We start from the raw sequence: 22,956 nt of genomic DNA, 5'->3' as shown, positions 1-22,956 counted from the left end.
CAAAGTGAGCTCCACGAAGACATTATTTGCCAAAGTTGGAGTGGAAGAACTTGAGTGGCCTGCACAGAGCCCTGACCTCAACCCCACTGAACATCTTTGGGATGAAGTGGAATGCTGACTGCACCCCAGGCCTCCTCGCCCCACAAAAATTGTTGTACACACAAGATTTTAGTTATTGCACATACTGTATTGCACAATGCTGTTTTTTTTACACATACAGTAGTAATTGAACATATTGCACATACTGTAGTTAAAAAAAGTTTGAAGGCAGTTATAAGGGTAAAGGTTATATTTATACCACATTAAGTTTCAAACTTTAACTGTGTCTAAATTGGTATGACATCTGAAGAGAATCAGCATAAATGAATTTTTCTATTTTGCTTATAGGACAATACCAATGAAGCACATGCCTATAAACCTTATTGTGATGATCTGGGGTAAATCGGTGGAGAATTAATCCGGTATTATGTAGGCTATTCACTCCTGCATGTGTGTTTTTATGACACTGTTTACAAACCAGCTGTCTTCCTGCCTTCTCTGTCAATTCTCTGGATGTTTGCGTTATAACTCGGGTTTAATTGGCACTGTTCTGTTCATTGCAGGTCACATCAGGTGATTAATCAGCACAGATCTCTCTGTAGAGACGCTTATTGAGAAGCAGTGGTGGCGCTCTGGATCTCTCCTGATGGATTTATGCTCTGTGTGCTGCACTCTGCTTCTGCTGTCATGTACAGGTGAACACATTCATTATATGTCAACAACAACAACAACAACAATAATAATAATAATAATAATAATAATAACAATCCAAATTATTTTTTTTTTGCTTTCTTGGTTTCTTTACTGGAACAATGCTGTTTTTATACAACAAACTCTAGTGTCTTAAAAAATATTTCTTCACACAGGAATATGTTTTGGCCAAGAGCTGTTATTACCTGAGAGAATAAATAAAGCAGTTGGGGAGAATGTGGTGATTACCCCAATCCGTATTCCTGATTATCCACACTTTTTCATCAGATGGATGTTTAATACAAGCACCATTCTTTCTGGACCTCCTAGTGGAATTATAATAAACCCAGCGTACACTGATAGAGTCAGTCTGAACACCACCACTTTAGCTCTGGAGCTCAGGAACCTGGCTGAGAGTGATACTGGACCATATTCTCTGACTGTAGACACTGATACAGTTTCTTTCACTGGTGGAACCTCACTGCAGGTGTTTGGTGAGTAAACAAATCTATTTAACACAACTGCAGCAAGAGTTTATTCTTTAATCTATTAGAGTCCTTATTTTGTGAATACAATGGAATGTCTTTTCTGTGTTTAGTTTCCTATCATTGTTTTTTTTCTCTACAGCAGAATCCATATAGACAGCTCTAAAATATACAAAACCATATTTATATTCATCTCAATAACCTATTAACATTGTCAAGTATGGACTTGAAAAAAAAAAAACACTACTGGGTCAAATTCAGAATATTATTTTTATATTAAATTCCCATATAAATTATAAAAAATATAGAATATGTAGTGTTTAGAGTAATTTTATTCCTCCATTTTATTCCTTTATGTCCTTGATTGTGAAGGTGATATTGCGAACTGACTTTTCATGACAATTTTTACTCTGCAATTTTTCCTGTGGCAGTATGGCTGAAACCACAGGCGATTGCTGTAAGACTGCATGTGAAGTCTGGCCTCCCCTGGCCTTTTCATAAAATGTTGTGATGAAATGTTTCTACATTAAATGTAGAAATATATCTAGGCCTATATTATTAATCACTCTCGGTGAAATTAATTTTTTTTGGTGACTCCCATAGGGGTTGTCATGGCGGATCTGCATGTTTGATTTGGCACAGTTTTTATGCCGGATGCTCTTCCTGACACAACTCTCCCCAATTTTTTATCCGGACTTGGGACCGACACTGGAGTGCACTGGCTTCTGCTACCCCAGTGGCTGGGGTCGATTCCCTGGCTAGGAATCGAACCCCGGCCACAGAGGGGAGCGTGCTGAGGCCTAACCACTAGTCCTCCAGGGACCCCTCTTGGTGAAATTCAATATTTTAGCAAATTCAGTAATCAAATATCTCACTGCAGTATCATACTGAATATTGATTCAATGCAAACTGAAGCCCTTAGATGCCATGCTGTGAACTATTGATGTACAGCTTCAATGGGATCCAAAGGATTAATCTTCATATTTGCTAAATGTTGTACGTACAATGTTATGTTTGATTATTTGGGTTTATTTCAGGATTTTCTTTTGTTTGTTTATGGGTCTAGCTTTCATTACCTTCTTCAGGGAAATTTAGCTAGCTAGTTAGCAGCTTATCTGCTTTTACCACATGTCAGACACTGCTACTGCTGGTGACTTGGTTTTGACCCTATTTTAAAACCCACCAGCTGCCACTGGCTGAAACAGATCTGACTGATTATTATATAAAAAAGGAGAGCTAATCATGTTGGTACAGTGATTACACTTGTGTCTTGTTTATAGATCATTAGTGTTGAGGCATGATGTGTACTGGTGTGTATCTGAGCCCTGTACTACTCCAGCCTCCAATGTTACTATAGTACCAGGTAACACAGAGCTGGTTGAATTCAACAGCACTGTGAGTCTCGTCTGCTCTGCCTCTGGCTCCACACTTTCATTTATTTGGCTGAATGGCAGCTCTGAGGTAACAGCAGGGGAGCGAGTTCAGTTAACAGACAGCAACAGCAGTCTGACCATCACCAGTGTGATCAGAGGTGACACAGGCCCATACCAATGTGAAGCATCTAACATCGTCAGCAAAGCAATGAGTCCTCCATTGAGCCTCACCATTTACTGTGAGTTATTTCATATCATGCATCTTGTTGACAGTCATGAGGTTTATCCAAGACCATGATGGATCTAAAGATGACTAAATATGGACTGTTCCATTGCAGATGGTCCAGAAAATGTTGCTGTTGAAGCAGCTCCAGTGGGTCCTATCTACAGCTCTGGGTCTACCCTCACATTGACCTGCTCAGCTGAGTCCAGCCCTGCTGCTGAGTTTCAGTGGGCTGTGAATGGAGCAGAGCTTGGTGAAATGGGCCAAGAGCTCAGACTGAGCAACATTCAGAGCAGTCAGAGTGGCAATTACACCTGCATCGCCCAGAACAAACAGAGCCTGAGATACTCCATGTCTGAACCCATTGACGTTACTGTACTAGGTGGGTTATAATTTAGTTATTGAATTCAAGTGCAACAAAAAATAAGTAGGCATTCATTTAAGTCAAGGCAACTCTTTTGCCACAGAAAAGTGGACAAAACACACTGAGAAATTAGCATTCAAGTAAAATTAAGTTGTTATTTCGGCTGCTCCCATTAGGGGTCACCACAGTGGATCACTGGGCTGCGTGTTTGATTTGGCACAGGTTTTACGCCGGTTGCCCTTGACACAACCCTCCCATTTTATCCGGGCTTGGTACCGGCACTGAGTGTACACTCCCAGTGGCTGGGTTGGTTCCTTGCACGGGAAACTAACCTGTGCCACGGCAGTGAGAGCGCAGGATCCTTAGCCACTAGACCACCAGGGACATTCAAGTAAAATTAAGTAACTTTAAAAAATTAGTTTCTTTGCAGAGAAATTTAAAATGAATTTTTGTTTGTATTTGAAATGCAGTTTTTCGAATTTAGAAATGAGTAGAACTGTATTTGAATAGCATTTGAATAACTTCTGTATATATTATGTAAACAATGAAAAACAGACGTGCTGTTATAGGAAAGTACTCAGTGATGGGGTGGCGTGATCTGGTCTGACGCAAAGCAGATCTCCCATGACTGAATGTTACTAAGCACTGACACAGGAGACTCCTTCCATCAATGTTAAATAAACATCCCCTTACAGAAGAAAATGAATTAAATTTAATACAGTGACATTTCAAAATAAAGTTTTTTTTTTTAAAGATTTGTTTATTATTAGGACTAGATCATATGTGGGGTGTCATGCCATACATGTTCCTGTACAAACACCCATAGATTTAGAAAGAGTGCATTCATATAAACATGTGTGATATGTCTTACAGCCAGCAGTACTGTCAGAACTGCTACTACAGAATATGAATCAACATCCTCTGACCAGTCAGAATCAAGAAGACAGTGTTGTGGTATAAGTATAATATATATATACAGTGGAGGTGTGGAAATAAGTCAGTTATTGGAAAAGCAGACTATATCTGGGAGCTTCCAGAACAGAAAAAAGGTATTGAGATTTCTAAAACGTAAAGAATATTGCGTTCTTTCAGCACAAAAGCTGACCTGACAGACTAAATAACGCAGTTGGGGACAACATAGTGATTATCCCAATATGTATTCCTATTCCCCCACACATCATTGCAAGATGGACATGTAATGGGAGCATCATTCTTAATGCACTTCCTAGTGGAATTACAATATAGCCACTGTACATAGTAGCCATAGTACACTGACCGAGTCAGTCTGGACACTGCCACTTTAGCTCTGGGGGTCTGGGACCTGACTGAGAGTGGTACTGGATACTATTCTCTGTCTGTAGACTCTGTTATAGATCATTTCACAAATGTAACCTTAACAAATGTAACGGCAAGGGCAGCAAGGGTTTGTTCCATGATCACTTACTGTCCTTATTTTGCAAATACAATGATTTATTTTACTGCATATTTACTGTTTACTATAATATTTTCCCCTCTACAACAGAATCTGAATATGCATCTCTAAAATGTATAAAATCACATTCATCCATCCATCTTCCATGCTGCTTATCTGACACAGGGTCGCGGATGAGCCTGGAGCTTATCCCAGGGGATTCGGGGCAGAGGGACACCCTGGACGGGGTGCCAACCTATCGCAGGGCACAATCTCACATACTTTCACACACAACGGACAGTTTGGAAATGCCAAAAAGACGGCCTACAACACATGTCTTTGGAATGAGAGAGGAAACCCCTATAGCACGGGGGAGAACTATGCGCACACAGAGCGGAGGTGGGAATCAAACCCTCAATGGGGGAGGTGCGAGGCAAATGTGCAAGGCACCAAGCCACCATGCCCCCAAAATCATAATCATATTAATCTTCACACCATATTAATATTGTCAAGTTTCCCTCTAAAAACTACAGTGTCAAATTCAGAACCATTTTTAGAACTTTAGAACCATTTTTGGTAACAGATTTCTGTGATGATCATCTTATAAAAAATAAAGCTGACATTACCATTTGGTCAAAACAGCTGTGTCATTGTCCTCTTGTCCTGTGCCAATATTTCTTCTGCTGCCATATTGCAGTAAAGCTCCTCTTTTTAAAGAATGCATGGCTGGTGGCTGAAGATTGGTGATTGATGCCCATATCAAAAGTTTATAATGCTATAATGTGAAATGTTTATTACTGAGGTTTATTGCCATAAAAAATCTGTAAAGAGTACTTTCTTTTTTGGTCTTCTTGTTTTCGAGTGTACTTCATAATTGTTAAGGTGACAGTGGACTAGTACTTTAAAACTAATACAGTTTTATTAGCCAATTTTTAATCTGCATTTTTTTGCAGTATGTTTTATAAGATGATCATCACAGAAACTGATATGAGTGATTATTGTCCAAATTCAGGAGAGCTAATAGTGTTGGTACAATGATTACAGTTATGTTTTGATTATAGAACGTTCATGTTCAGGTCTGATGTGTATGTGTACCTGAGCCCTGTATTACTTTTTAACCCCCAGTGCCAGCCTCCAACGTTACCATAGTAACAAATCAAACATGGCTGCTTGAATACAGCAGCTCTCTGAGTCTCGTCTGCTCTGCGTTTGGCTCCTCTCTTTCATATATTTGGCTGAAAGGCAGATCTGAGGTTACAGCAGGGGGCCGAATCCAGCTAACTGACAAGAACAAAAATCTGACCATTACCAGTGTGATCAGAGGTGACACAGGCTCATACGGATGTGAAGCATCCAACATCATCAGCAAAGCAACGAGTCCTCCTTTGAACCTCTTCATTTACTGTGAGTTATTTCATATCATGTGATTTGTCGACATCTCAGTGTGCTTTACAGTGTAGAGTAAAAAAAACAGAGAAAAAAAAATAGTAAATAAAATAGGCTGATACTACTACTATGACTACTACTTCTAATAGAATAACAGTACAACAGTTAAAATAATATAAAAAGTAAAATAAAACTAATGTACCTGTAAAAGTAAGGATGAATGTTAGTTAAATCCTAAATTGAAAAACAAGTTTTTAGCTGTTTTTTTTTTTTTTACATCAGTGGTAGATGGTAGATGGTAGCCTGATGAATGTTGTGTGTCCTGTAAATAACAATGAAAATTGACTCTGTGCTTCATAATAATCTGCTCAAAAGTTCTATCTCTTTAAAGTTTTTAAATCTATCCATTACTCTGACTGAATATTAGTGTGACTTTGTGAATATTAATGTGACAGAATAGTAATACATTTTGAATTAAATGTTTTTTTTTTTTTTTGGTAAAACACTATCTAAAACAGATCTTAATCCAAAGTTAAATTACCGACTATATCATGCACTGTTGAGTTTACATGCAGAAGAGGTTTATAATGTAGAGCATTAGTGAAAAGAGCAGCTCTTGATATGTTAAAATATTTTTTTTCCTTTCATGTCATCACAGTAGAAATACTGAAAACAAGCAACAGTGAGATGGCAACAGGCTTGTAATGCCAACTGATCAGGAACATGACAAATTCCACCTAATTAGTTTCAATGAAATATTGAGCCTTTGCAGATAATACTGTCTACCCCTCAGCTATAGATATTAACTCCAACCATAAAAAGGTGAGAACACCTTTTTTATTTCACCGTGATCACCTTAGCCTTTGCAGTTGCACTGATGGTTCACCAAATATTTGTATATATTTTGGCTTCTTGGAAACGATTTAGTTACTTAGGGGAACTGAGGTTGCTAGCAGACAGCGTTACACTGTATGGCCAAAATTATGTGGACACCTGACCATCACACCCATACGTGGGCCTTCCCCAAATTGTTGGCACAAAGTTGGAATCACGCAGACCCCAGTCACACTAATGCTCTTGTGGCTGAATGGGCAAATCCCCACAAACATGCTCTAAAATCTAGTGGAAGGCCTTCAGCTGAAGAGTGGAGGTTATTATAACAGCAAAGTGGGAACCATCTCTGGAATAGGATGTTCAGCATGCACATATGAGTGTGATGGTTAGATGTCCACATACTTTTCGCCATACAGTATATTTAGAGGTTAAACAAGGAACTTAATTGGAAGCTCTTGTGAGGAAGGGACATGAGGCTATAAACACACAGTAGCATAGGATTTTTTTTTACTTATAAGTGGAACATAAATAAAAAAAATGACATCTGATAAAAAAAAAAACAAGTTTTAATATTTACATTTAATATACATTTCATATTTCTTTATTAAGAAATTCTGCCTCACTGAGGTTTTCATGTTATCATGTAACAGGAATTATAAAAATAATCTTTTTTCTTTCATGTCATCAAAGTGGACATACTACAAACAAGCAATAGTGAGATGGCAACAGTCACAATTTCCATTTATATTGATAAATAAACCTTGTGACCTGATGAAATCCACTGCATGACCATGATTAAGCCGCAATACAGTAGTTTGTAATGGCCTTCAAACATGTCTTGTAAAAAAGGTTATTTTATAAAATCTCGAGATGTTCTTTAGTACAGTGTGATTATTTTTTTATGAAATGATTATTATTATTATATTAAATGAAGATTTGCTGGTTTCTCTCAATGTTTGTAAAAAAAAAAAGGGCATGCAGATGAAGAGCTGCTGTCTGCAGAAACTATGCTTGATATTGCTATTGGGGTTTCATTCGGTGTCACTGGAGCTGCTGGTTTGATTTACTACATAATGAAAGCAAAAGAACTGTAAGTAAATTAGACTTTAAGTATATTAGATGTTTCTAATGTACTTGTGATGTATTTCAGGTAAGTAGTATTTATTAGCAGCATTTTTTCTTAACAGGAATTATAAAAATATGAACATGTATTTTCTAAAAATGACTCATTGAAGTGAAAAGTCAGAATATAAATAATTGAATTTCAAAATTATTGTCATGCAGGACAGGTCATCTATTTTTCCTTTCCATAGAAAAGGAGCTCTAGAATATGTATTATAGCTATTAACACTCAAAATGCTGATTTTTATGAGAATTCACTAAATCTGAAATAAAAAAAATGTTCTGCCTTAATCTCTTTAAGAAGTTATGTGACTACTAATGATCTTGTGTAGTAAATAACACTTAAACCTGTGTGGCTGTATTATCTGGTCTACATTTCACTGTCTGAATCATACAGGCCAAGAGCAGATTGCAGAGGAAATAACCAGAATGGAGTTCAGTCTTCAGTCTGGGTCTTAAAGACCTGATATGCAGCTGATGGCAAAACATACTGATGGGATTGTTATGATACTGACTAGTTTAACATAATAAAGTATCATAAACATTAATAATACGACACACTCTGTAATGTTTTATGTAACATTTATGTCATTTCTGTGAGATTGTTTAGGCTATAATGTATTTTCAGAATATGGAATTCATACAACAACTAATGATTTATTTATATATATATTCTTTCTTATACAGCAACAGATATCGCAGCCAAACATGTAAGTCAGTTTCTTTATTTAATTTATATAAACAAATTAATATATCAAAAGGATATATAATCATAATGTCAAATTATAATTAATAATATAATATAAAATAATATAATTAATTAATAATATCAAAAGGAGAGAATGTGAATAAGACTTGTCGTTAGTGTTCACACCCCCCCCCAAAAACAAACAAACAAACAAACAAATTACAGAACACAAACAACACTGTGTATTACCGTAAAATAATAAGAGCAGTAATGTAGCAGACAGGTAGAGAGCAACGGAAAGAATAAAATACTACAGCCACCTAGTTAATAAGCTCAATTTTATTCTCACAGCCATGAGATCAACTTTTAATTTTAAATCAGTATCACTAATAGATGATAAGCACTTTAAACCCAATATTATCTTTAATAAAGTCATGATAATAATGTGGTCTTTCTCTCACCAGTAAAGATATAGAGAAGCAGTTAAGTTACCTAATTATACATTCTACACTACACTTTTGCTACACTACAAGATATTTAATTTAGATGCTCTTTGCTTTTAAAGCTGCTGGGAAACGTCCTCTCACAGCATGCAGGGAATACCAGAAGCTCTAGACTAGTCTGTGTTGTGCTGCTCTAATTCATGAAGTTATATGGACTTGAATGTTTACTAATAGTCAGCTGATTAGTTATAATGATATTTTTTTGTAATTTCAAATACAGTTTCCTGAAGGTATATCCTGAATGTATTTATCATTAGCTATTTTACAGTTTTCTTCTTTTATTATTAGGTTTCAAATTATGAAAATATTGACTGTTTCCAAAATAATAAGACTGAGGTGACGATGGGTGAAACCGACACTCAGATACATCACACACATCACCCTGATGTTTGTAATCCATTATTAAATTAATCCCAGTCCCCGTGTTGATGAAGTTAGCTATTGCTATACTGACATTTTGTGCTTTCACGTACAGCCTATTGAATTTATTTATTTATTACTGACCATCTAGGGAGTAACATATGAAAACATCCCACGGTTAGGACATGGTCAGCTCTTTGTGGATAATGAGGTAAGCAGCTTTACTTTAATTCGTTTAGGACTAGAATTAGTTTCATCGAAGTAGTTGATTGGAGAAATACAGAAAATACACATGCAGCGAGTGATATTTAAGCAATATCGCATGAGCATGCACATGTTGAGCAAGAGTGCTGTTATACTGAATATCAGCATGGTTGTAATTTGGCTGTGATTTGGCTGCGAGTGTGATATTGCTTTTACCCAACAGTTCTACAAACAGTTAATATCGATTAACTGACATTTCAGACACCATACAGCCAAATGTTTTGTTAATTTTTGCTCTGTTAATTAAAACAGCTCCTAAAGAAGACACAGCTGGAAAGAGTGTTGCTTGTTGCCATGCAACGCACCGACTGACTGACAGCCCGTAGTAAGTGTAGTAACGGTGTAGTAACGGTACCAAACAAAGACAAGTGGAGTGATAGAAATGTTCCAGTGCTGTTATACTAAATATTGGCACTCTCTGAATACCACTTGTCCAGTTGAATTAGTAGACCAGAGCTAACTGCTGTACAACCTGAGTGTAACCATATGGGAACACTGTGTAGCGTAACATCTTATTTTTAAACCTAACCTTTTCTTACCAAGTGCATTTTTATTTAAAAAAAAAACTGTTTTAAAAATGACTTCCGTTTCTATAATTATTATTTAATGAAAATAACACTTTCTCTTGTAATGGCTAAGAAGGTTAGAGACGCTTGGATCCTGGAGCTCTCCTTCATGCACAACATTTCAAGTTCCATTTCAGTACGCTTGAAACAACAATCATTATTCATTATTCACAAGGACTCATTTGGACTCATTTGAGGACAGCATTTGAGAAGGGCCTTTCAAGTTCCATTTCAGTAGGGTTGAAATATTGAGATGCTTTTGTTTTCCTGCAACCAATTCTGTGTTGATTTGGGTGCATGTTTGGGGTTATTATCTTATTGAGTGCTCTATAGCCAACTCTTATACTCCTGCAGAGGAAACCAGATTTTGAAATAAAATATCCTGGTACTAAGCTAAATTCATCAGTCATTATTCATTATTCACAAGGACTCATTTGAGGACAGCACACAGTTCTATCTGTAGTGTCAATGACGCTTGGTGATGTTTAGGTGCTGCATTTTGTGAGCTGCTTTAATGCAGCCCTTCCAACTACTTAAAACATGGCAACCACAAAACTCAGCTAAAGTGTACATTTCTAAAACTGTGGTTTTTGGGATCTTCTTTGCCTCCTTCACCATCCTCAGGAAGCAGTATGCTCATGTGTCCTCTTCTTGGCAAGTTTTCAAACATTCCAGACATTTGAGATTTTTTAATGCCCCTGATTGCTCTTAATAATGTTTAGTTATTGATGTATTTTATATCCATAAAGCTGTGCAGGTCAACACCCATCTGTATGTTCACTGTTCAGTGCTCTTCGGTCCTCTCTGCTTCCTTATCAGTGATACTTATGGTCTTTTCAGAAAAATCCCTTTCCTCCTGCACTAGCATTTAGCTCTTTTAGTCTAGATTGTGTGTATATGTGTGTTTTGTGGACATGGAAACGATTTGTTTGGATTCTGAGGTTCAAAACAGCGAGCGTCTTCAGCTAACTTCATATAAATGCTGTAGTTAAGCAACACTGAGTAAACACCACTTATATGGAATCATATATGATTATATTTTACATTTTTTTCCTGTAAATTTAACTCATATTTGAACACATTTGCTGCAATGATTATGTGGATATGTTCATGTAAACCAAGTTCAGGAAGAAAGACGTGATTGTGTGATCAACACACTGCGTTTGTTATAGGGATAAAGTTTCCCAGAGGAATGGACGTCACCTGCTCTGAGAAGAGGAAGAAGAAGTGAATATTTGGTGAAACATGGACTGAAGTTCACTGATGAGGCCACACAAAAAGGATTAAAAAAATGCAATTCACACAGTTATGGCTGACAGCTGTGAAAAAGAGAAAAACATTATAATATGGATTTCTTTAATATTTCTGTATGAATGATAAGCAGATTGTGCATGAATAGGAGGTTCAAAGGCTGTACATCTGATGCATCAGAATTTAATGCTTAGATCATTTTCCCTGTACTTCATATCAGATACAGATGTATAAAAACATTTCAATAGTGATTTGTGGAGAAAATAAACTAATTAATTCTATTTAAGATGATTGATTTTATTTTTCACCTTAAGTTTAGACTAGTCTGTTCTAGACTCTATATAGTGCTGATTAACTGAAAGGCCTTCACACAGCCTGTGATTTTTTTTTTACTATTTAGAAATATACATTAGTGTGAATAATATTGTTTGAAAGGCCACTGATCTGCTTTCACCTGCTTGCTTACAGATACATATAACAGCTGATGCATCTGAATTTAATGCATCATTTTCCCCTGTACTTCATATGAGATACAGACCAATAAAAATATTTATATAATGATTTGTGTAAACGTGGAGGTAATCATGAAAATAATCATTAATCTGTCAGGCTGTTCTATACTCTGTATAGTGCTATTGAACAGAAAGTGCATAGTGAAAATGCATGGCCCTCAGACACATGATGAGCACAATCCATTAATGTGATTAATATAATATGAAAGATCACTTCATCTGCTTTCTGTGGAGCCTTGCTGCTGACATACCAACTTAAAAAAGATAATGCATGCCCATGTCTTATTAATGTGTGGGAGCAAGATCCTAATGAGAGCATTAAGTTGAGGGAACAAAAAAAATTAAGTGCGGCCACATGTTAATAAGGCGTGATCTTTGTGTTGTGCCCAATGAATGTATACTTAAGTGGACAACATGGTACCTTTGTCTCCCATTGTGTGGTTTTTGACACCATTGAATTTGCACAGTAGGTCAAAATTGGAGCCAGAGTCTGTGCAGTAGATACGGCTTGCACATATTGGTTGTGGACACTCCCGTTCTTCAGCCGGAAGTGCACATGGTAACAGGGATATGCCAAGTGCAAAAACTACAGCATTTTAATTCATATATAAAACATGTTGTTTAATTGTGTAGTTGTATTTTACAAGTATAATAATTGTACAGGAAAATGTCAGGAAAAGATGTTAGAGCTTTGAGCCATGACTGACTGAGCTATTATTTGCTAGCTAGCTAATTAGCTAAAGTAATGTACCAACTAAAATGATACTGTTAAACAGCAGTCAACATTTACACTCAACACAATAAGCTATATGTTTTAGGGAAAATAATCTGCTCTTCATGATTTTCATCTAGATCTGACACTTGCAGTAAGTTACCCATCTAAATGGTGAAGTGCACTCTTTTATGCTCCACTCGTTCTGTTGGAGGAGTGTGTTTAAAAAGGAGTGACTGGCTAACCTGAATGAACAGGATGTTCACATAATTTATTTCAATATGACATGACTTGGGCAATTTTGTTATCCAAATTGAATTAATATTCCAGCTAGCTAGCGAGCTAATTTTTGTTCTCTTCCCTTTAAAGTGTTTCAGTTTTCTAATGTGTGTCCAAAAGTCTGAGAAATTTTAAGTTCAATATCTTCAACATTTAATATTCAAGCTTCTGCTATTTCTAAGTCCCTACTTAAATGTAAGTGAATTAGTGATATGGAGCATGTTAACTGCTTTGTACAAAAGGTCAGATTTTCCTCAAACCTAATCTCTTCTAGTAAAGCATGTGTTCATACGACACTCTCATTTGATCTAAAATGGATCATAAGATTTGTGGAGTACATGCCAGCTCGAGTGCACACTGTCATTAAAGCAAAGGGACGTACCAAATACTAAAAAAAACTCTGAAATTCACATAAATATTTCAAAGATTCTACTTTTCACTGAAGTTGTTATCAATAAGATAATTTGTAATAAAAATTGTTCTATTAAATTAGAACAGAATGCAAAATAGAAATATTTTCACTAGTGGTCTCAGTCTTTTGGACCCCACTGTATCTAACTAGTCAACAAGTTTAGGCATCAAAATGAGCCACATACCAGAAAAACTGCAAAACTCACTGCTCAGCTTCCCTCATGCTCCCATGATTGATAACACTGAGAAATGTAGCTCTTATCTCATTAGGAATATATGTGTCTTCCTTATCCTCTGTGTGTTGCTCTGCCTCTTTCTCTCTGTGCTCTTGCTTGCTCCATTGTTTTTTGTTTCCCTGAGGAAATTAGTTGCTCTAAATAACTGACACAATACAAAGAACTAGTTGGATAATTACTCAGGTGAGATGTGTTCTGTTTTTTTTCAACACATCCAGTGTGAACTGACACATTCATGATACTGAGAACTGTGCTTGTGTGTGTGTGTGTGTGTGTGTAAGAGGTCGTGCTACACTACTGGCAGCCAGCAGAGGGCGGTAGCGGCGCACAGTGAAAGCGGCTGTTCAACTACCCAGAATCCTCCAGGTTGATTAAACTGGATTGCCTGCACCTGCGACTTACTTAAGGCCAGCTTATGACCCGTATATATATAAAGTTAAAACTTAAAAGATTCCTGGTTTGAGTCCTGCTTGTGGCTGTTTGTTCAAAGTGCACCAATCACACCCAAACCCTTTATTTCACCAATATATAAACCCCACTTGCCCATTTCCTTATAAGTAGGCAGGAGTTTTCATTTGGGGTTGTGTATGTCACTTCTCTCAAAGGTCACTTCTCTCAAAGGTCAAAGGTTGATAAATGATTGTGTGTTTGTATCCTCAGACAGTGCCTATATGTTTTGAGTTGAATTGTCAACAGATCACTACTTGGTGGTGAGGTGCTTTCATCAAACAGCAGAGCAGATTCAAAAGAGCTTGAATTCAGTTATAAAGGCAAAGGGTGATATAAATACCACATTCAGAAAGGAGATTTCAAATATTAACTGAGGGGAACATCTTAAAAACCTAACTAAGGTTTGGATTGCTATGACATCTGAAGAGCATAAACAAATTCTGCTTATAGGACAGAGCTGATAAAGCTCGTCACATGACTATAAAGTTATAAAGGCGGAACCTGAATGTGACTCTGATAGGGTTTTTTCCTATGAAGTCTGTTCACCTGTTGTCTCGTCTGCTTCCTCTGCTCACTGCTCTGGGTGTTTGTGTTATAACTAATCAGCACTATTCAGTTGATTTCGGGTCACATCGGGTGATTAATCAGCACAGATCTCTCTGTAGAGACGCTTACTGAGAAGCAGAGTTGGAGCTCCAGATCTCTCCTGATGGATTTCCATGCTGTGTGCTGCACTCTGCTTCTGCTGACATGTACAGGTGAACACTACATTCTTCGTATTTTTATGAATACTGTCAGTAACTGCACTGTGGCCTCCTTCAGCATAAGAGAAAAAATAAACAGCGCAGTACTCAGAGTTTCTCTTCCTTTAGCCTCAGAGGGAATTAGTCTGAAATGTGCTGTTTTTTCAGGAAACGTCGAGTTTTTTACTCTCTCTCTCCCTCTCTCTCATATGTATATATATATATATATATATATATATATGTACATATGTATATTTATATATGTATTTGGAAAGTGACACAATTTCTGTAATTTTGCCTGTGTACACCACCACAGTGGATTTGAAATGAAACAATCTAGATGTGATCGAAGTATAGACTTTCAGCTTTAAGTTAAAGGGGTTTAACAAAATTGCATTAACCCTTTAGGAATTACAGCCATTTATTTTATATATATATATATATATATATATATATATATATATATATATATATATATATATATATATATATATATATATATATATAATCATCTATAGATTGTGGAAATTATTATTATTATTATTATTATTATTATTATTATTATTAGTAGTAGTAGTAGTAGTAGTAGTAGTATTACTGAAGAGTGGATTGATTTGCCTATGTGCATGTGTTCTTATTAAAGACTTTTTTGTTTTGTTTTGTTTTGTTTTTGTGCTTGGCATGTTTATTTCTTCACACAGGAGTGTGTTTTGGCCAAGAGCTGTTATTACCTGAGAGAATAAATAAAGCAGTTGGGGAGAATGCGGTGATTACCCCAATCTGTATTCCTGATCCTCCACACTTTATCATCACATGGAGGTTTAATACAAGCATCATTCTAACTGGATCTCCTAGTGGAATTATAATAAACCCACCGTACACTGATAGAGTCAGTCTGAACACCACCACTTTAGCTCTGGAGCTCAGGAGCCTGACTGAGAGTGATACTGGAACATATTCTCTGACTGTAGACACTGATACAGGTTCTTTCACTGGTGTAACCTCACTGCAGGTGTTTAGTGAGTAAATAAATATTTTCTTATAAACACAGCTGCAGCAAGATTTTTTTTCTTTAATTTTACAATTTTACTAGCTAATTTTTTCTCTGCAGTTTTTGTCAGTTTGGCTGAAACAACGAAACAGTGATTACTAACTAAAACGATGAGAGTTAACAGTTTAGTTACAGTGTAGTTTATATATATATATATATATATATATATATATATATATATATGTAATCATGTATAGATTGTGGAAATTATTATTATTATTATTAGTAGTAGTAGTAGTAGTAGTAGTAGTAGTAGTAGTAGTATTACTGAAGAGTTTTGTTTTGTTTTGTTTTTGTGCTTGGCATGTTTATTTCTTCACACAGGAGTGTGTTTTGGCCAAGAGCTGTTATTACCTGAGAGAATAAATAAAGCAGTTGGGGAGAATGTGGTGATTACCCCAATCTGTATTCCTGATCCTCCACACTTTATCATCACATGGAGGTTTAATACAAGCATCATTCTAACTGGAACTCCTAGTGGAATTATAATAAACCCACCGTACACTGATAGAGTCAGTCTGAACACCACCACTTTAGCTCTGGAGCTCAGGAACCTGACTGAGAGTGATACTGGAACATATTCTCTGACTGTAGACACTGATACAGGTTCTTTCACAGGTGGAACCTCACTGCAGGTGTTTGGTGAGTAAATAAAACTTTTCTTTTTAACACTGCTGCAGTAAGATTTTTTTCTTTAATCTTGTACAGTCCTCAGTTTTGTAAATACAAGTAAAAGTCTTTACAGCTAATAGGTAACTATAATCAGTTTTTATACAGGTGTGTAAGGATTAAAATACACAGATTTGTACTGCATTACATCTTCACAGCTGAATCTCAATACACCTCTTTCAGACTGAAGATTAAAGAACATTTTCTTTATCATATTATCCTTGCATTAGATGACTATGGACATGCATTGGATGTTCTTGCTGATGCAAAACATTACTTAGTTCAGCTGTTTCATTTGACAGAACATGTATTTGAATTAGAGACAGAATATTGTCAAGTCTGACTCTAATGTCTCAAATTCAGAACATTGATTTTATAGTAAAATATTGAACAATAGAACAGTTGTGTCAAGGAGTACTTTACTCATTTTCTTGTAACTTATACAGTTTTACTAGCTAATTTTTACTCTGCAGTTTTTGTCAGTTTGGCTAAAACAATGAAACAGTGATTATTATTTAAAACCATGAGAGTTAACAGTGTAGGTACACTGATTACACATATGTTTTGATGATATATTAGTGTTCAGTTCATTTGTACTGGTGTGTATCTGAGCCCTGTATTACTTTTTAATCTCCAGTTCCCGCCTCTGATGTTACCATAGTACCAAGTAAAACAGAGCTGGTTGAATTCAACAGCACTGTGAGTCTCGTCTGCTCTGCCTCTGGCTCCACACTTTCATTTATTTGGCTGAATGGCAGCTCTGAGGTAACAGCAGGGGAGCGAGTTCAGTTAACAGACAGCAACAGCAGTCTGACCATCACCAGTGTGATCAGAGGTGACACAGGCCCATACCAATGTGAAGCATCTAACATCATCAGCAAAGCAATGAGTCCTCCATTGAGCCTCACCATTTACTGTGAGTTATTTCATATCATGCATCTTGTTGACAGTCATGAGGTTTATCCAAGAAACATGCATGATATACCTGGTCTCTACAAGACCATGATGGATCTAAAGATGACTAAATATGGACTGTTCCATTGCAGATGGTCCAGAAAATGTTGCTGTTGAAGCAGCTCCAGTGGGTCCTATCTACAGCTCTGGGTCTACCCTCACATTGACCTGCTCAGCTGAGTCCAGCCCTGCTGCTGAGTTTCAGTGGGCTGTGAATGGAGCAGAGCTTGGTGAAATGGGCCAAGAGCTCAGACTGAGCAACATTCAGAGCAGTCAGAGTGGCAATTACACCTGCATCGCCCAGAACAAACAGAGCCTGAGATACTCCACGTCTGAACCCATCGACGTTACTGTACTAGGTGGGTTATGATTTAGTTATTGAATTCATGTTCAACAAAAAAGAGCAAGGCACTAAATTAAGCTATAGCAGTTCTCCCAGAAATGTACAGATTTTTCACTGTTTTTTTTTTTTAATTTGTAAATACAAGGAAAAACCTTTACGTCTACACAGGAGGCTTCCCCTAAAATTTCATTAAAATGCGACAATGAAATGGTTACCAAAGTGTCTACATTATTCATCAGTCTTGGTTGAATTCAATATTTTAATGAATCAAATAATTGAATACTTCACTGTAATGTCACTTTCTTCCTTCATTAACTCAAACTGTTTTTCACTTTTTTCATCAACATTAGAGTTTTCATTAACAGTTAGCTTGTTGCTAAGCTACTTGCTATTGTCTGCTGTTGGTGCTGTACTGCAATTTCAGTCCAAACTGTTGCATGATTGTTTGAAGTTCACTAGAACAGTACCAGTAGCCATTCGGGCTTATAAATGTAAAAGTGCAGATAAAGAAGCTTTTTACGAGCTCTATGTGCTCTGACAGACCAAACACACGACAAACGTTCATGGAGACACCGATGGATACAGCATGAATCCATGGACACAACCTGCCTTGTGTCAACAGTCCAGGCTGATGGAGGTGGTGTAATGGTGTGGGGAATGTTTTCTTGGCACACTTTGGGCCTGTTAATACAAATCATTGTTTGAATGCCACAGCCTAGTTGAGTATTGTTGCTGACCATGTGAATCTCTTCATGGCCACAATTTACCCATCTTCTAACGGCTACTTCCAGCATGATAATGCACCATGTCACAAAGCAAAAGTCATCTCAAACTGATTTCATGAACATGACAATGAGTTCAGTGTTCTTCAGTGACCTTCCCAGTCACCAGATCTGAATCCAGTAGAACACCTTTGGGATGTGGTAGAACAGGAGATTCACAGCATGAAAGTGCACCTGAAAAATCTGAAGGAACTGCGTGATGCAATCATTTCTAAGATGGTGCAGAATCTCTAAGGAATGTTTCCAACATCTTGTGGAATCCATGCCATGAAGAATTGAGACTGCTTTGAGAACAAAGGGAAGCTCTACTCACTATAGTGTTCCTAATAAAGTGCTCATTGAGTGTATAATGGGGTGTGGCCAGAATCAAATAGGAAGGTTACTCCAATCTAGAGTTAAGATAAATGACATGATTTGGCTGTTTGTTTTTATGAGGTTAGAAAATTGACATGATTCATATTTTACACATATTTTACCCTAGATGGTGTAACCCTAGATTGATTCCCATGTAAGTGGCATCTGTAATGCTGCTTATTATCATCAAAAAACCTAGTCAAAATGAAAATATGCTAACCCTACATGATGTTGAGAAACTAGTGCATGCTTTCATAAACTTTAGATTAGACTTTTAATTAAGTTGTTGTAGCTAATCCTGCTGAAGTACCTTATCTACTAATCTGACACACTACTGCTAATGCTGTGGCTCTTCTCACACTCCAGATCTTCCTGATTCATCCTGATTATCTACTTCTGCTTGGTGCTTTCTGCACTTGTGATTCACTTTCTGTTGCTGTAGATAACCCCTGTTTGGATACTATTTGCACTTCCCAAAAACAGTTTATGACCAACACTCACCCTTGCTTCAGTGGATAATCTCACCTGATTAGGACTGTAGCCTTGACCCTTTGAAGAACTGCTGCTGTAATTATAAAGATTATATGTGCTAAATTATGTGCTCATCTCAGGACTCTTATTCTCAGTAAAGCTGCTTTGTGACAAAGACGTCACTATACAAATAAAATTAAAATGAATTGTAACTTGTTGGTTGCTGGCTGCTCTGCTGTATCTATAAGCAAGCTTCAGCTTCTTCAGAACACAGCAGTGCACTTCTTTACCAGGAAAAGAAAGCCAGAGCACATTTCCCCTCTTTTAGCTTCACTGGCTGTTTATTAACTTCTGCACTGACTACAAAGTCCTGTTCTTAGCTTTTAAAGCTCTGAATGATTTAGCTTTAACATATTTCAGTGATCATCTGAAACAATATAGTTCATGCTAAAGCACTTTACTCAGCTGAGGCAGGGTTACTGTTAGTCCTGGGGATTAGTCGCAGCTCAGTTGGTGGAAGATGTTTTGCTTTTATCATCTCTAAACTCTGGAATAGTGTTCCACAGAACATCAGGAATGCCAACTCGATAGGTGTTTTTAAATCCAGATTAAAACATAATTGTTTAATTTGGCATATTTTCAGTTTTTTTGTCTTCTACTGGGATATTATACTTTTATAAACTTTTCATAATTGACAGTAATTTTTAATAGATTTATAGTCATTTCATGAGCGATTGAACATAAGTGCTTCTAGAACTCAAAATGAAAAGCGCTTAATGAATAAAGATGATGATGATCATCATCATCACTGTAATCATTCAATTGAATAGTTTTGCCAGAATAGTTAGTTTTGCATAGTTAATTTCTGTTCAGTTGTTATGGATTTGGATATTTATTTATCTATTTATTTATTTAAATATATTAATTTGTGAAATCAGTATAGGCTTTTATGTATCTTTTATTTGTTCACACTATGGGGGGGGCAAATGTTGTTTTTGGTGTTTCATGTATTAGAACCATGCATAAGCTATTTATAGAGCAAACTCTCATAGCATATCTGTTTCTTCACACAGGAGTTTATTTTGGCCAAGAGCTATTATTACCTGAGAGAATAAATAAAGAAAAATATATAATCATGTATAGATTGTGGAAATTATTATTATTAGTAGTAGTAGTAGTAGTAGTAGCAGTAGTAGTAGTAGTAGTATTACTGAAGAGTGGATTGATTTGCCTATGTGCATGTGTTCTTATTAAAGACTTTTTGTTTTGTTTTGTTTTTGTGCTTGGCATGTTTATTTCTTCACACAGGAATATGTTTTGGCCAAGAGCTGTTATTACCTGAGAGAATAAATAAAGCAGTTGGGGAGAATGTGGTGATTACCCCAATCTGTATTCCTGATCCTCCACACTTTATCATCACATGGAGGTTTAATACAAGCATCATTCTAACTGGATCTCCTAGTGGAATTATAATAAACCCACCGTACACTGATAGAGTCAGTCTGAACACCACCACTTTAGCTCTGGAGCTCAGGAACCTGACTGAGAGTGATACTGGAACATATTCTCTGTCTGTAGAGACTGATACAGGTTCTTTCACTGGTGGAACCTCACTGCAGGTGTTTGGTGAGTAAACAAAACTTTTCTTTTTAACACTACAGCAGGAAGAAATGTTCTTCAGTGTTTTACAGTCCTTATTTTGTAAATAAAAGGAAAAACCTTTACTGCATATAAAACACAGGTGTTTGCTTTAAGACTACACAGGAAGCTTCCTCTAAAATTTCATTAAAATGCGACAATGAAATGTTTACCAGAGTGTCTGAATTATTCATCAGTCTTGCTTGAATTCAATATTTTAACAAATCAAATGATTAAATATCTCACTGTAATGTCACTTTCTTTGTTCATTAAGCTCAAACTGTTTTTCAGTTTATTGATCAACATTAGAGTTATCATTAACATTAGCCAGTTAGCTTGTTGCTAAGCTACTCGCTATTGTCTGCTGTTGGTGCTGTGTGTGTGCAGGTTTTCATTCCAATCAAGCAGGAGCCACACCTGAGTCTACTGAACTCCAAGATCAACTGATTAAACAGGTGGAATCAGGTGTGGCTCCTGCTTGATTGGAATGAAAAGCTGCACTCACACTGGCCCTTTGTGGATAAGATTGGACACCACTGTTCTAACTTCTTATTATTACCACTTACAAGGCACCATGAAAGCAGCACTAATACACAGCTATTGGAGCCTGTGTTTCTGTAGTGTGTGTTAGGTGTTTGTGTACTAGCTTTTTTAATGGGATGAAATATTAACGCTCACTGGACAAGAGGCTTTTAACACATCATTTTGAGTCCCGTTTGGCCACACAGCTTTTATTATTATTAGTTTTCGATTACAAATCCCTGTGAATGAGCTACAGTATATATGTCTATAGAAAGTTGTGCTATTAATAACCACCAGCTGCCACAAGCATGCAGTACAGCTTTAAAATGTATAAAATCATATTCATATTAATCTTAATAATATATTAATATTGTCAAGTCTGACTCTCAAATACTGTCCAATTCAGAATTTTTTTTTTTATAGTAAATTACTATACAGGTTACACAAAATACATAAACTCTAGTGTTTAGATTTAGGATTTTTTTGTCGTTTGCATGCTTTAGCCAACTGCAAAAGATGACCACAGAAAAGTGGACAGTGGCACACTGACGTTTTAATTTTACAAGTAAAATGAATTAACAGTGACTGAAATTAATATGGATTGTGTTTGATTCAAAATTATTGGACCCAAAAAGAGTAGAACTGTTGTATTTCATTAGCATTTGAATAGTTTGTGTGTATGTTATGTAAGCAATAAAACATGATGGGGACTGCTATCATTTAAATTCCATCTCAAACTGTTTTGGCTGGTTTTGTTTCTTCTCTGATTTTTACAGAAAAAATACTTGGAGCAGCACTTACTGCATCAACTAACTCTAGATGACTTGATCTTCAGAAATAATAATAATATTGATAATAATAATAATAATAATAATAGTTATTATTATTATTATTATTATTATTATTATTACTATTATGTTGCACCTTCCGTACATTTATAATGAAGCAAAGTGCTTTATGGTGTTAATAGAGGAAAAAAGAACAGAAAAAGAAAATGAAAAAAAAATCATAGTTAAAACGAAAATAGTAAAGTAGGCAATTCATTTTTAAAAAATGGACAAGATAAAAGCAGTGACTGAAAAAGGAAAACAGCAATATGATACAAAAATGTATAACAATTACCAACATGAAAAAATAGACTTGTAATGGAATAAGTACAATAGTTAATATAAAGTAATATAAAATTAAAATAAATGGTAGAATGTTAGGGAAATAATAATCCGCTAATGAAACAATATGTTTTTAAGTGTTTTTTTTCTATTATTCATTT

General features: G+C 36.2%; 1 protein-coding gene and 1 long non-coding RNA gene across 2 annotated transcripts in view; both read left to right on the top strand.

Moving 5' to 3' along the window:
• Nucleotides 1-907: 907 nt before the first annotated feature.
• LOC113542344 (hemicentin-1) overlaps nt 908-22,956 on the top strand; it is a 97,355-nt gene continuing 75,306 nt past the window's right edge. Inside the window, exons 1-8 of the mRNA XM_053227605.1 lie at nt 908-1,223; nt 2,554-2,826; nt 2,926-3,192; nt 15,604-15,921; nt 16,278-16,595; nt 17,260-17,538; nt 17,669-17,935; nt 20,835-21,152. Of these exons, the coding sequence (XP_053083580.1) occupies nt 1,022-1,223; nt 2,554-2,826; nt 2,926-3,192; nt 15,604-15,921; nt 16,278-16,595; nt 17,260-17,538; nt 17,669-17,935; nt 20,835-21,152 (2,242 nt within the window). The 5' untranslated portion in view covers nt 908-1,021. The remainder of the gene's footprint in view (nt 1,224-2,553; nt 2,827-2,925; nt 3,193-15,603; nt 15,922-16,277; nt 16,596-17,259; nt 17,539-17,668; nt 17,936-20,834; nt 21,153-22,956) is intronic.
• On the top strand, nt 8,559-11,724 carry LOC128318135 (uncharacterized). The gene is made up of 3 exons (XR_008301630.1): nt 8,559-8,637; nt 9,630-9,689; nt 11,481-11,724. It is a non-coding gene; the product is annotated as an uncharacterized LOC128318135 (long non-coding RNA).

The sequence above is a fragment of the Pangasianodon hypophthalmus genome, chromosome 1 (genome assembly GCF_027358585.1).
Source record: "Pangasianodon hypophthalmus isolate fPanHyp1 chromosome 1, fPanHyp1.pri, whole genome shotgun sequence".
Classification (NCBI taxonomy): Eukaryota; Metazoa; Chordata; class Actinopteri; order Siluriformes; family Pangasiidae; genus Pangasianodon; species Pangasianodon hypophthalmus.
This window is presented reverse-complemented; position numbering and strand designations above follow the sequence as displayed.